At 41.8% G+C, this 12,803-nt stretch overlaps 2 protein-coding genes across 5 annotated transcripts in view; one reads left to right on the forward strand and one right to left on the reverse strand.

Annotated features, from left to right (window-relative positions):
* The window catches only part of rela (RELA proto-oncogene, NF-kB subunit a), a 13,068-nt gene continuing 265 nt past the window's right edge, over nt 1-12,803 (forward strand). The window contains exons 1-12 of one of the 4 annotated variants that reach the window (XM_081714780.1): nt 1-178; nt 2,446-2,562; nt 2,819-2,857; nt 3,256-3,392; nt 5,600-5,745; nt 6,258-6,349; nt 7,283-7,417; nt 7,720-7,824; nt 7,938-8,153; nt 9,247-9,324; nt 9,647-9,724; nt 11,054-12,803. The exon at nt 11,054-12,803 is cut by the window's right edge and continues 265 nt beyond it. In XM_081714780.1, the coding sequence (XP_081570906.1) occupies nt 172-178; nt 2,446-2,562; nt 2,819-2,857; nt 3,256-3,392; nt 5,600-5,745; nt 6,258-6,349; nt 7,283-7,417; nt 7,720-7,824; nt 7,938-8,153; nt 9,247-9,324; nt 9,647-9,724; nt 11,054-11,862 (1,959 nt within the window). In that variant the 5' untranslated portion in view covers nt 1-171 and the 3' untranslated portion in view covers nt 11,863-12,803. Of the gene's footprint in view, nt 179-2,445; nt 2,629-2,818; nt 2,858-3,255; nt 3,393-5,599; nt 5,746-6,257; nt 6,350-7,282; nt 7,418-7,719; nt 7,825-7,937; nt 8,154-9,246; nt 9,325-9,646; nt 9,737-11,053 lie in introns of those variants that run through there. The other 3 variants (XM_081714779.1, XM_027020965.3, XM_081714781.1) reach the window with 3 other exon arrangements.
* Nucleotides 9,443-12,803, reverse strand: part of c5h11orf68 (chromosome 5 C11orf68 homolog) — an 8,398-nt gene continuing 5,037 nt past the window's right edge. The window contains exon 2 of the transcript XR_014123873.1: nt 9,443-9,868. The gene's annotated coding sequence lies outside the window, so the exon portion shown is untranslated. The remainder of the gene's footprint in view (nt 9,869-12,803) is intronic.

Genomic DNA, 12,803 nt, shown 5'->3' on the forward strand with positions numbered 1-12,803 from the left:
GTCCGGTCAGGCGAGAAAGTTACTTTCGTGTGTCGGGGTTGGTGAGGCGAGGAAGTCAAAACTGGGGGGGGAAAAAGAAAGCTACTTTTCAAAATCAGAAAACTAGACTCTTGTTATTATTTTTGTGCGTGTGTGGAATTAACCGTTATCTGAGCGAGAGTTGGGGCCGAAATGGATGGTAAGTTGTGTCTTTTGCCGAGCCGTGTGTTTGGTGGTTAGCTAGCTAACTAGCTAGGGTGTTTGTGTCCGCGGGGAAGCCCCAGACGGCAGGTTTTTACTTCAGACCTGCCGGAAGCAGCTAGCGTTAGCTACAAACATTAACCAAGCCTACTGAGCCAGTCGATCAGAAAACACAAACCGGTTGCTTTTAATCACCTAACCAGTTTGTTTCTGGCTAGTTCGGTCATCACGAAACCTTTCCAATGTTTGGTTAACCTTTAGCCCAGGCCTAGTAGCACCGAGCTAGTTAACCTAGCTATAAACGCGTGAGTTAGTTAGCGTTAGCTAGGTGAACTAAGTTAGCAACAGCGTTGTTAAATGGGTTAGCGTTAGCTAGGTTAACTAAGTTAGCAATAGCACTCTTAAATGGATGACAGTAGGTTAGTGGATGACAGTAGGTTAGTGTGAAGGCGTCCCACGTCAGAGACTTAAATGCTCTCACATTATAACGAAGCATTATTTGGATGCTGTCAATGGTTAATATCTTATTACATTTTTATGAAACTAATCGGAAATATGTTTCCAGTCATAAGGCTGCATTTTGAAGTCCGGTTATAAATGAACAGTCGAAGTGCACCTGTGTCTGAGTTGTAAAACGCAAGTTAGTTAACTAACTAGCTAGTCACCCAGTTAACAATCTTTCACCTGGTTTTGTTTATGTTCAGATTATGCGAAGGGAAAGAATGTAATCTAGTCTGAATGTCTAATTTGAGGATGGGCTACCACGTTACACACGGAAGTCATTCAAATTGTCTTGATTGAAAGTGATAAATCTAGCTAGTTAGCCAAGTCAAAGTCTATCTCTTCTGTAGGGTAATTTCATCCTAAATTATTTAGTTAACCTAGCAGCCCGCTATATCAGTTTTAATTTGGGTTGAAACTATCTTGGTCAAATGGGTTCTCCCATATTTGCCCATTAACTGTGTGTGAACCGTTTGTTAGGGTATTAAATGTGTTGATCTAATTAAGACAGGGTTAGTGCAGATCTAACTCAATAACTTGAAAATCGCCTGTTTTAAAGACCAGTAGTTAACTAGTGAAAAGTAGGAGCGATCCTATCGTCTTATCTGACAGGTTTGCTCTAGTGTCGGCTGGCTGCTTCGTGGGTGTTTCGGTTTGGGACAGTTGAAGGAACATCTTATTCATATTCATGACCTTTCAAATTATCCGTGTCATATTAACCACTTCTTTCAAGTAACTTTCAAAATGAATCTCCCCACACGTCCTCATTAATGCGTATTATGCATCGTACATCTTACTGAAACGATTATACGGATTGTAGCTGGTTGCATTGTTTTCCAGGGCTTATCTGACTTACTGACTTATCTTTAGACTTATACAAGTATGGAATATGATTTTGAGATGTTTTCAAAGAACCAGTAGGATTATTATACCTACCTCTTGTGCATAGAGCATTTATGGTTTCATTTAATTAATAGGCATATTTGCAGCAATGTTGAGTTTTGTATTGCCTGGATTTTAATTGGATTTCTTAACTTGCTGTTCTAAAAGCCATAATATGCACTCTGTCAGTTTAAAAACGTTGACATAATCCTTTGTAGTTACATGAAGTATTTGAAAAGAAATGAAGGTTACTGTGATGCCACAGCATGGAATACACACACACATGCAGAATCAACAAGGAGAAACTGGTGTCCAGGTCCAGTTGTAAAAGAGAAATGGTGGAGAAGTGATATAGTGTACTAGTACATGAGTATTAGCTAAGTGAGTGAAAGGCATGCTTTGATTGTAGACCTTTTTCACTACTGGCTGCTTGAAGAAGCGCATCATTAATGGGAACAACCTTTACTGAGTTAGAGACTAGAGGTTTGGTGTGCTGAGGCCACAGTTTACATTTACTATTTTTGGGTGTGTGTCTTGTCACTAATAGAAATGTGTAACCACACTGCAGTGAGACGTACGCTTCTGTGTTGTGGGGGATTTGTGGTCATTGTGTGCTGCGCATTATGGGTAAAATATATCATGCTGAGTACTCCTCTGTGTACTGCAGTAACGATGTGGCTCGCAGTATCTGAGACAGTACAGCAGTGACTTGGCTGCCTTAATTGAACCCTGTTTATTTACATTTGTTGGATCCTTCATTTTATCAAAAGCTTCATAAAGCACTCATTAGGACCATGTGAGTCTGGTTAGAATTGTCACAGTCCACAATAATCAAATCAGTGATTGGTTTTAGAGAGCTGATTTACATATTATCTTCTGCAGTGTTAGTATGTCAGAGGCCTGCACTGCGATGCCACTTACTGAGCAGTCCTCAGGGGAGAGAAATGTGGCCCGACTCTGATGTGTGTTTGATGGCTTCTCTGATGTCCTACTTTGGAGGTGGGAGATTATCCAGCCCTCCTACTGACTCAGGGTTGAGAGGGAACACATGGCTGGTGTTAGGATGTAGGTTTTATTATTATTATTATTATTATTATTATTATTTAGACTGTGTATATGTTGCACATAGCTAAACCTTTTGTGGAACAGCAACCTAGGATTGCAGGAGTAAAACAAACATCAGTCACTTGTGTTTGCTCTGTATGTCTTACTTAATGTTCATTTTTCTCCCTTTCTCTTTATTTTACATATTTAGGAATGTATGGGAGCTGGGTACAGCCCACTATGCCCCAAGGTATGTTTTTTGTGTGCGCACGTGTTTGTTTATTTGATCTTTGTAAGTGATATTACTTTTTGATTGACATTGATTTTATGTTTTTGGAGTAGTATTATGATGTGTGTACAACTTGAATAAAATTCCAGTTCCTACTCCATGCTGTGTATCTGTGTAGTTGCAGCTATAATTCACTAGGCATCCACATAACATAAACAGTATAAACAATGAACATGAGTAATACGTCTTACACTCATAACACAGTAAATGATCCAAAAGAAAGTTGTTGGAGTAGTACTTCTGTCCTTTCCTCAGGAAGATTTCCTGTGTAGTAGCAATACCGCTGGTTATTTCTTTTTGGTATTAACGTAGCAATGCTAATTTTTTCTTTTCGCGTTTGCATTTTTTTGTCCCTTCAGGCACCCCGTACATGGAGATAATCGAGCAGCCCAAGGCAAGAGGAATGCGCTTCCGCTATAAATGTGAGGGCAGGTCAGCAGGTAGCATCCCGGGAGAGAAGAGCAACGATTCCACCAAAACGCATCCTGCTATCAAGGTACCTGCGCGCTGCCGGAGGTGTTGCTACATCCACATTGGTGAAGGTGTAGCAGGGCCGTAGGAGCCGCCTAGCCCTGTGCAGCCCAGCTGCGGTCCTGCAGCCACACGTACATAGGGTTCTTTCATGTATCAGACTGTTAGGCATCGAGATGCCAAAACAAAATGTTTGATTTTGTCCTCTTTAAAGATCTGTAAAAACACACACATGCAAACACAAAGGTGCAATCACATTAATCGTGGTTTTATCCTTTTAACCCTATACTAACCCTAGTGAGAGAGTTTCCTATTGCACAGGCACCTGACACACTGCTGGGTGTCAGTGTGACTGCTACCCCACGTGCGTGCGCGTGCATGCACACACGCACACGCACACACACACACACACACACACACACACTGTACTAGAAACACAACCTTCCATTTACACACAAATGCACACAGGATCAACTGGAGACACACCCTTCCCGTAACATTCTCATTTTTGGGTGGAAATTGACTCTACCCAGGCCACACCAGTCTCTTTGTGGTGGTATTTTAGTTCCTTTGTGATCACTCTTGAGACTTATACAAACACTTTTTCATATTTGTTACACGCAAGAAATACAAACACAATATGGGCTGAGAGTACAGTGGCTCGAAACGTCTTGTTTATATCGCCTGCCTTTAATGACTGTAAAGTTTCTATGACGTCACATTTTGCATAGCTGAGTCTTGGCAGCTGTGCATGACTCAGCGGAGCGGTGCAGGGTATTTTATTGCTTCTGCTAGTTTCTGTGTTTCTCAGACTTGTTTTATAATGTTTGCAATGTTTAGCCTGTTTAACAATATTTAGGCATCTGTTTAATATATTAGGCCTTGTAAGCTCGCTTCTGATCTCTTGAACTAAATTTTTATTTAAAAGAATTTATTTTATTTTTTTTTTACTCCATTCATAGCCACCCATTTTAGGATGTTTATGAAAGTGTCTCATGGCCACAGACACTTGGGTTTTCATGTTTCCATCTGGCAGTTGGGATCCCTCAGAGGAAGTGTTATTTTAATCAAGCTATGGTGTAGCCGTGGTGGTAACAAAATGGAAATTATTTCTGAAATAGTTCCGATGCACCATTATGACTGGTTTCATGCTGCAAGGTGCTTGGTGCTTTGCCATGAATCAAAGTTTTGTTTGTGGTGAATCTGGTATCTATGATGGTGATTATTCTAAGAGGGAATTTAGTTTTTATTTTTAATTTCAATTTGTAAATCGATTTATCATTCTTAGCTTGACTGGACACAGCCTTCAGTATCAGCACTGTATTGAACCTAACTTGACACTTCTCTGAACCATTTTGAAATTCTTCAAAATTGAATCATTGTGACCATAATGAAACATTTCAGTGGTTTATTAGTGATTTTTAAATTGGCAGCATTCTGTCCTCAGTCTAAAGCTTCTCTTTTGGGAACTAAGATAAACACAAATGTATGTGCACTTGGTTAGTGAATTTTAAGCCTTTGAAAGTGATACAATGTCTCAGCTGTTCTGTAACTGAATGTAGAAGTCTCAGTTCTGATAAAGGTAGATGAGCTGTTGGGCACAGACCTTTGTTTAAATTAGAGGGGTTTGAGACTCTCGCTAACTGGTGTCAGCCCTGGAGATCCACTGCCCTGCAGAATTTAGGTCAAGAGCACCTGACTTTAGGAATAAGATGCTACTGAACGCCTTGATTAAGTGGTTCAGATATGTTAAATCAGAGTTGTATGTAAACTTGGCAGGGTGGTTGATCTCCAGAAGTTGGGCAGTGCTGCTGTCTAGGGAGCTGTTATACCCAAGGTCAGGTTTAGGTCCCCTGTCTGGAGGATGTTGTATCCAGGGTCGGGGTTAAGGTCGCCTCTCTGGGGGCTGTTATATCTGCGGTCAGCTTTAAGGTCGCCTGTCCAGGGGCTGTTTCTGCACAGCAAGTTTTGTTTACGGATGCAACCTTTTTTTGTTGATGTCTTGCTTTGCAAGGTAAAACAGCTGAAAATTTGTTAGATGACTTTATGAATTTTTTTTGTGTTAAGTTCAAGACTGCCTCTACTTTATTTTCCGGCGTAGTTGTGTTAAAGCAATACTCATTAAAACCATCCAACCGCAATGCCTTTGGGACATCATAATGGAATTTCTGGAATTGAGCCAACAATGAGAGGTGAGATTTTAATTATTATTGCCTGTGATTGTTTTGACAGGTCCATAACTACAGTGGTCCCATAAGAGTGCGGATCTCTTTGGTTACCAAAAACCAACCCTACAAGCCCCACCCCCATGAGCTGGTTGGTAAAGACTGTAAGCACGGCTACTATGAGGCTGACCTTCCCGAGAGACGAGTTCACAGGTGTGTGTGTGTGTGTGTGTCTGGTGTGTCTGTGTGTGTGTGAACAGAACCAATGGTGAATTGGTCAGATTAAGGGAACAGGAATTTCCAGTATCATAAGACTAAAGCAGTTTTCTCTGTCCTAGCTCACCTGATCCAGATCTTGAAAGTTTTTATATGTACATCATGGGCTGTATCAATTGTGTTAGGAGCAGGGTGAACAGAGCTGAATCAGACAGGCCTTCTTAAGATGATTGGCTAATACAAAGCCATTCATAAGCAAAGTCAGATATGTTAGTTTTGCTCTAAACGGTTCAAGCCTTTCCCCCCACTAGAACAGCCAGTGACGTTCTGTACAGTGTATGAGACTGCTTGTAAATGGACTCGGTTGAAACTCTGAGAGCGGTGGTGGGTGCTTGCTATCTTGTTTCCTCTGCTTCTGTTCCATCCACTCCTACCTGCTTTCTGTTTCTGTTGGGTTTCACGGGTCTGCCCAATTGTGATATTTACATGTTTGTTTCTCTCTCTCTCAGTTTTCAGAATCTTGGTATTCAGTGTGTGAAAAAGAAAGATGTGACTGAAGCCGTTTCCTGCCGTCTGCAGACACAGAACAACCCTTTCAATAGTGAGACTCGCACACAATGCCTCATGCCCCCACCCTCACGTGCTGCCATGCTCATCTGTCCTAAACATGCTTTCTTTTCACGGTTTAGATTATCTTAATAATAATAATATATTTTACTGTTCTAAGCGTATATATAATGCTGTAATAAATTCCCATTCATACAGGCCTAACAGTTGGAAGCAACCCTTTGTTTGTTTAAAATAACTGTTTGTGGGTTTTTTTGTTTTTTTTAAAGTTTATATTTATTTAAAAAGGTTTTTTTTTTTTGCTGAACAAAAGGGTTTAAACTAATTGATTCATAATTTTGATTTTGGTTAAATTCTACAATCTTCTTTGGCTTTAAGGTCTGTTAGACCTATTTGTGGCTTTTTCTGACCTGCCAACAGGAATGTTTCTGGAATGACATTCTGAACTCGCTATGACTTATCGAGTGGTCAGTGTAGTTGTGTGGCGAGTGACTGCACCGTTTCACCTGTCTAAACACAACATTTAAAACTGTTTTGGATAGTTATTCTGTTACAGAGTGAACGTTTGTCCAGGTATCATGGTTTGACTTGTGTATCCATGTCTTTTATCTTATTAATGGGAAAATTGAGTGTGGCTTGTTAATTTTGACAGCTGTAGGTGACTGAGAGTGACCCTATGTAACCATCTGACATACTTAACTAAGGTTTTGGACATGCCAAAATGGCACTAACAAAAACTTATTTCATTTCGGTTAGTGAGATTGGGATTATTTCAATTTTTATTACATGTATAAAACGCATGTATATAATTGACATGTTCTGAAAATTCCCAGAAGCAAGCATGCGTGTGTCTACATGCTTGGGGGGGGGGGGCTTAATCATGATCCACACTGGTTTCCTCAGGATGTTGCTGCAGTATTACTTCCCTCCTTTAGCCCCACCCATCTTTGTTCTTTTGTGGTTACAGTTGCCGAGGCCAAAGTGTGGGAGGAAGAGTATGACCTGAATGCGGTCCGCCTGTGTTTCCAGGCAACCATCACTCTGCCTAGTGGGGACCTCTATGTTTTGGAGCCTATAGTTTCTCAGCCTATCTATGACAATAGTGAGTGCGTGCGTGTGTGGTCTTCTGTGGAAAATACCATGTTTTTGATTCTGAGATTGAAAGTAGTTATGTTTTGAGGTTGTTGATCTGTCATTATTCAAATCGCAAACATCTTTGTAGATGGTCTAGTGTATTTATTGCATGATATTTGCATACCTACAGCCTCTCAGTGTGTAAAGACTTAGCATGAGCAGCATGTAATGTATGTTATATTCTAAGTGTTTCGGAAGTGAGGGCTGAACTGAAACTAAGTAGTACTGATATTCCTCTCTCGCGTGCTCTCTCTCTCCCTCTCTCTCTAGGAGCCCCTAATACAGCTGAGTTAAAGATCTGTCGCGTGAACAGGAACTCTGGTAGCTGTAGAGGAGGAGATGAAATCTTTCTACTCTGTGACAAAGTGCAGAAAGGTGTGTGAGTTTCTCAGTTAACTCTTCATGTTTTGCTTTGTTTTATTCTCCTAAATGCCGTTGTTGCTCTCCTTTTCCTCCGTCTCCATTCCCTGCCCATCTTCCCACCACAGAGGACATTGAGGTGCGCTTTTTCCGAGACTCTTGGGAGGGCAAGGGCTCATTCTCACAGGCAGATGTCCACAGACAGGTGGCCATCGTGTTCCGCACGCCAGCCTACTGCGACACCAACCTGACCGAACCCGTCCGTGTGAGAATGCAGCTGCGCCGGCCGTCGGACCGGGAAGTCAGCGAGCCCGTGGACTTCCAGTACTTGCCCTCTGACCCAGGTCAGTGGTGATGTCACAACCTCAGTTGTAAGTGTGTGCTCACACACTGGATTTATTTCTTTGGTCCTCCATTCTACATCTGCCACTCTCCAAACTCCCTGTATTCCTCTAACTAAGACTTTGCAAATGTGCCAGCAAGAACAGGCCAGTAGAGAAACTACTGAGTCATGAGACACATGGGCACGTCTAAACACTTAATTTGTTGTGTAGTGAACGGTTGACGCTAGGTTAGAGCAGCAGGTTTACTGACGGGGTCTGTTTGACCTGGAGCAGCCAGAGTGAAGGCTGCAGACAGAAAAGCTGTGTGGTTACCGATCGAAATCTCAGGCCGAGTGTCGATGTTGACGACAGGTTTTAATATCCTGTGGCAGCTGCTGTTTGAACAGTGAGCTTGAGTATTGTGTGCTGATGGAGTGATGAAAGGCACAGTTAATCATCAGGACTGTGGGGGGGGAATAACGGGGGCAGCTAAGGGGCACATTTGATGTTGGAACCTGTTTCTGCTGGAGTGGAGGGAGTAAAAACCCAGACTGATTAATCTGCTTCTGCATTTCACCTGCACACTTTGAAACACCATTAAACCGTAAACTAGGTTCCCCTCGTTCCATAAAGGGAATGAAGTGCAGTGATTGGACAATTGGGTGTGGGCTGTCTTTGCGACTGCTCCCTGTATCCCATTGTAGCAGTGCTGGTTCAAGCAGCCAGGATTAAGCTTATCTGCAGGTCCAGATAATGGTGTAGAATGGTAGTCTCAGACTTTGTAATCACTCTGTCAAATTAGATTAAGATTCTTGTATGTTATAGGTTACTGCATGTGTTCAGTCCCTCTGTATATTTGATCACTTTGCCTTCTACTGTCGGCACGTTTTTTTCACAAGCAGCTCTGGACAAGAGTGTCTGCCAAAAGACTGAATGTAAATGCAGATGCAGACTGAGTTGTTTGAACAAGCACACACTTCTTAGTTCCCTTGTTTCTGCTGTGTGATTCACATTTCAATAACAGCGTATTTAAAATCCTTCTATTCCCTCTTTTCCCTTATACATGCACCCTTAAACTGTTGAAAGCAGATGAGTTTTTGGTTTTTTTGAGCAGATGAGTACAGGCTGATGGAGAAACGGAAGCGGACAGAGGGCATGCTGCAGAACCTTAAACTGAGCAACGTCATATCAAGTGAGTTCTGCACGTGACCTACACTCTCTCACAACTTTTGTCTGTAATAAGGTGATGCTTATGTTTAATTATGCACTGTAATACATTAAATAATGCTTTCACACCTTCCCTCGCATACTGATGTTGGCATTACCACACACTGGCACTTTATTGTTGTTCTCTTGTACATAATCTTTAAATTGTTGGTCTATTGTGTAGTGTATGTATATTGCCTGTATTTCTTGAGAATTACCAGCAGCCGGCACCAAATTCCTTGTGTGTCAGCATATTTGGCCACGACATTCTAATTCGTGTGTGTATCTGTGTGTCTGTCTGTGTTTAGCTCCCATGTCTATTGAGAGAAGGACAATCAGCACTGCCAGAAGGACAATCCCAGGTCCAAAGTCCTCCACTTCTGCAGGTGCTACGCCAGGTATATGCATGCGCGCGCACACACCGCACTCCTCTGGTACCAGGAGAACCTGTCCTTTCTTGACCATCTTCAGGAGATTCTCCGAGATGGTGGTGTGGGAATGGAGATGATGACTCAGATTTCCATGGTAATCTGTGGGTAAAGGGACACAATTAAAAACATTCCTGTGATGACAGCAGGACTGGGCATAAGCTTTTTGGCATTTCTGTGGGAACAGTAATAAAATGTCTTTTAACGCGATGGTAACTGTGAGTGTTTACATCCACATACTGTAATCAAAACCATTCTCTGTTTCTGTACTGAGGAGGATAGTCTGACTCTTGGGTTTTGTCTTCGTATGATGGATAAGGTAGTGATTATTGTCATTGGCTGAAAGGCATGTCACTAATTTTAGCCAATCTCATATCATCTGTTACTAGACAGAAACCTGGACGTTCAGTCACGTGTTCACCATGAAAGTCACACGTTACATTTTGAAATGTCTGAAAGCACTTTGCACTATGAGTAAATGACAAAGCACTTTTGTAAATCGCTCTGGATTAGAGCGTCTGCCAAGTGTCGTAAATGCACTGATCAAGGTTGAAAGACTTAATGTCTTCTACTGAGAATGTGGATATATTTTAGTTTGCAAAAGTGAGGTTAACTCTGGCAGTTTAGTATTGTATTGTCATCAGTTGAATGTCTTGAGTGGCAGTTCAGTATGTTCTTAAATTAGATGCAGCTGTGATCTAGTGTTAATGTGAAGAACTACATATTGATCTATTTTGCTGAAATTGTGAGAAAATTCTAATACATCTCTTGCTTAAGACCAAACCTGGCAAACTGAGATATAAAATGTAAGGACAAATATTATATTTGTATCTTTCTTTGTATCATATGAATGAACATACTTTTTATAGTTCTAATTGTTATAAAGACAACACATGTGAAAATATTTTATTCACATGAATGGATAATGACATTTAGAAAGTAGTAAACACTGTTGCTGGCTAGGGGACAGAATTCCATACTCGAGCAGCTCTGTAGTCTGCACCCGGATTTTTGTAAAGATGCTATTTGGCTGTATGTTGTAAAGAGTGCTACATAAATAAATTTGAAAGTGAATTTAAGTAGTCGCTGATGTCTTGGTACTATGCATCAGCCCCAGTTGAGTCACGAGAGGAAAGAAAGCATATTTTGTTTAAAGTATAGATTTAAAATGTAATATTTAAATTATTTGGATTTGTGTATAGACAAACTACTGCTTTATACTGTTTGTTATCATTTATGGGTTGTTAGCTTCTCCTTTTTTAACTGTTGTATTTTCTCTCTCTCTAGTGTTGAATCCTGTGTCATCCGTTTCTTCATTGAAGACTCAGCCCTTTTTCAGTACCACTCCTTCAGGACATCTGTTCACTCAGCCTAAAGTGGAACCGCTGGCAGCAGTGCCCTCTGCTGGAGACACATGGCCGTTCCTCAACAGTGTGACGGTGCAGCCTGCAGTCACCGCCACTGCTGCTCCGCTTCCCGCTTCCCAAGACTTCCACACTGTAAATCTGTCCGATCTCCGCGACTTTGCCTTCAACACGTCCTTCACGTCTTCTGCTCCGGAGAAGACTGACGTGGGCCCCCGAAGAGATGGCACTGGGACTGCCGTAGCCCAAGATGTCCAAAACAATTTTAGTGCCCCAAGCATGGGGAATTTCCGAGTGGATCCCTCGGTGGATGAAGAGCTTCCGGAGTTCCCGAGCTTTTCCGACGCTCAGACTTCGGACGTGGAGAATATTGACATCGAAGCTTTCCAGGTGCTTCTGGGCCAGAGCGGACTTCCCGGAGAGGCTGCATCTGGGAACTCCACTTCCGTGTGCCATACCATCGCCACGGCCAGCACTTCCGACACCGCGGGCAGCGGCACAGAGTCGGCAGTCAGTAACGCAGGGAACAGCACAGCAACCTGGATGAATTTCCCTCCGAGCATCGCCAACCTGCTGCAGAGTGACCAGATTGTGGACAGCCCTGTGACCATGCCCTCCATCAGTGTCACCTTTGACGACATGGACGTGCTGAGCTCTATGGATGAAGATCGTCTCATGTCCATCTTCAACAGTGGCACCCAAGTCAGCTTCCTGTCTGGGCATCCTACTTAGGGGTCTTGGGTGGGACTCATGGGTTCCACGTCATCGACACTTCTGACTTCTCGATACATGCTATCTTTTATGTCGAGACTGCCGATCCCACTTAAGACGAACAGAGAAAACTCTGAGGACAGGAAAGGGAAAAAGGATAGATTGGAAGAAAGAGGTCAGCTGGTCTTTTAAGGGTAACATTAGTTCCCTGCGCCTGACTGCAGACTGACCCCAGCAGGAAATGCCTGCATGAGTTCAGACACCCGCTCAGTACCTAGTGGGGACCTGATGGAATAGTTTTTTGAAGATTTAGCTCCACAAGATGCTTGTCACCTGAAATTCCCTTTATCATCTGTCTTTTTAAATGTGTTTTTCCTGAAATAATCAGCTAAAGATTCCTTTCTAAGGGATTCAAATTATCTTTTTGTTTTCCAAAGTATGTGTTTTGGTAATATTTGTGATGTACTGTCTTTGATGCTGATACAGTCTTTGTTACCGGTGTTGAGAGCTTGATGGTGTTTAGATGATTGCTAAGAGCAGAGCAAAGTTTAAGGAACATTAGCTCCTGGGAATAGAATCCTCTGAAACTGGGACAGTAACATGGTGCACCATCTCGATAGGCAGCAAGAAATAATTCTTCCTAATTCAGATGTAAACCCAAATTATGTTTCGTATTTGACCTTGGTATACATTAAAAGTCCACTAAGTTAAACTAGACAATATTCTGTAAAGTTTTTATAAAATGTATAATAATTTATAAAAATATTACTTTAACATAGAAGGTTTGGAACATGCTTCAGTAAATAACCAGAAGTATGTTGTTTAAATACTGTGTTCACATAAGGTTGAACAAAGGTTTTTTTGCTTGTTTGTTTGTTTGCAAGAATGTAATGTTTTCAAAGGTGTGCGAAAACAAATCTTTATGAAAACATATTTGAGCTACTTTGATGATATGTGGCTCT

Source organism: Electrophorus electricus, chromosome 5 (assembly GCF_041902795.1).
Source record: "Electrophorus electricus isolate QZ-2024a chromosome 5, ASM4190279v1, whole genome shotgun sequence".
Classification (NCBI taxonomy): domain Eukaryota; kingdom Metazoa; phylum Chordata; class Actinopteri; order Gymnotiformes; family Gymnotidae; genus Electrophorus; species Electrophorus electricus.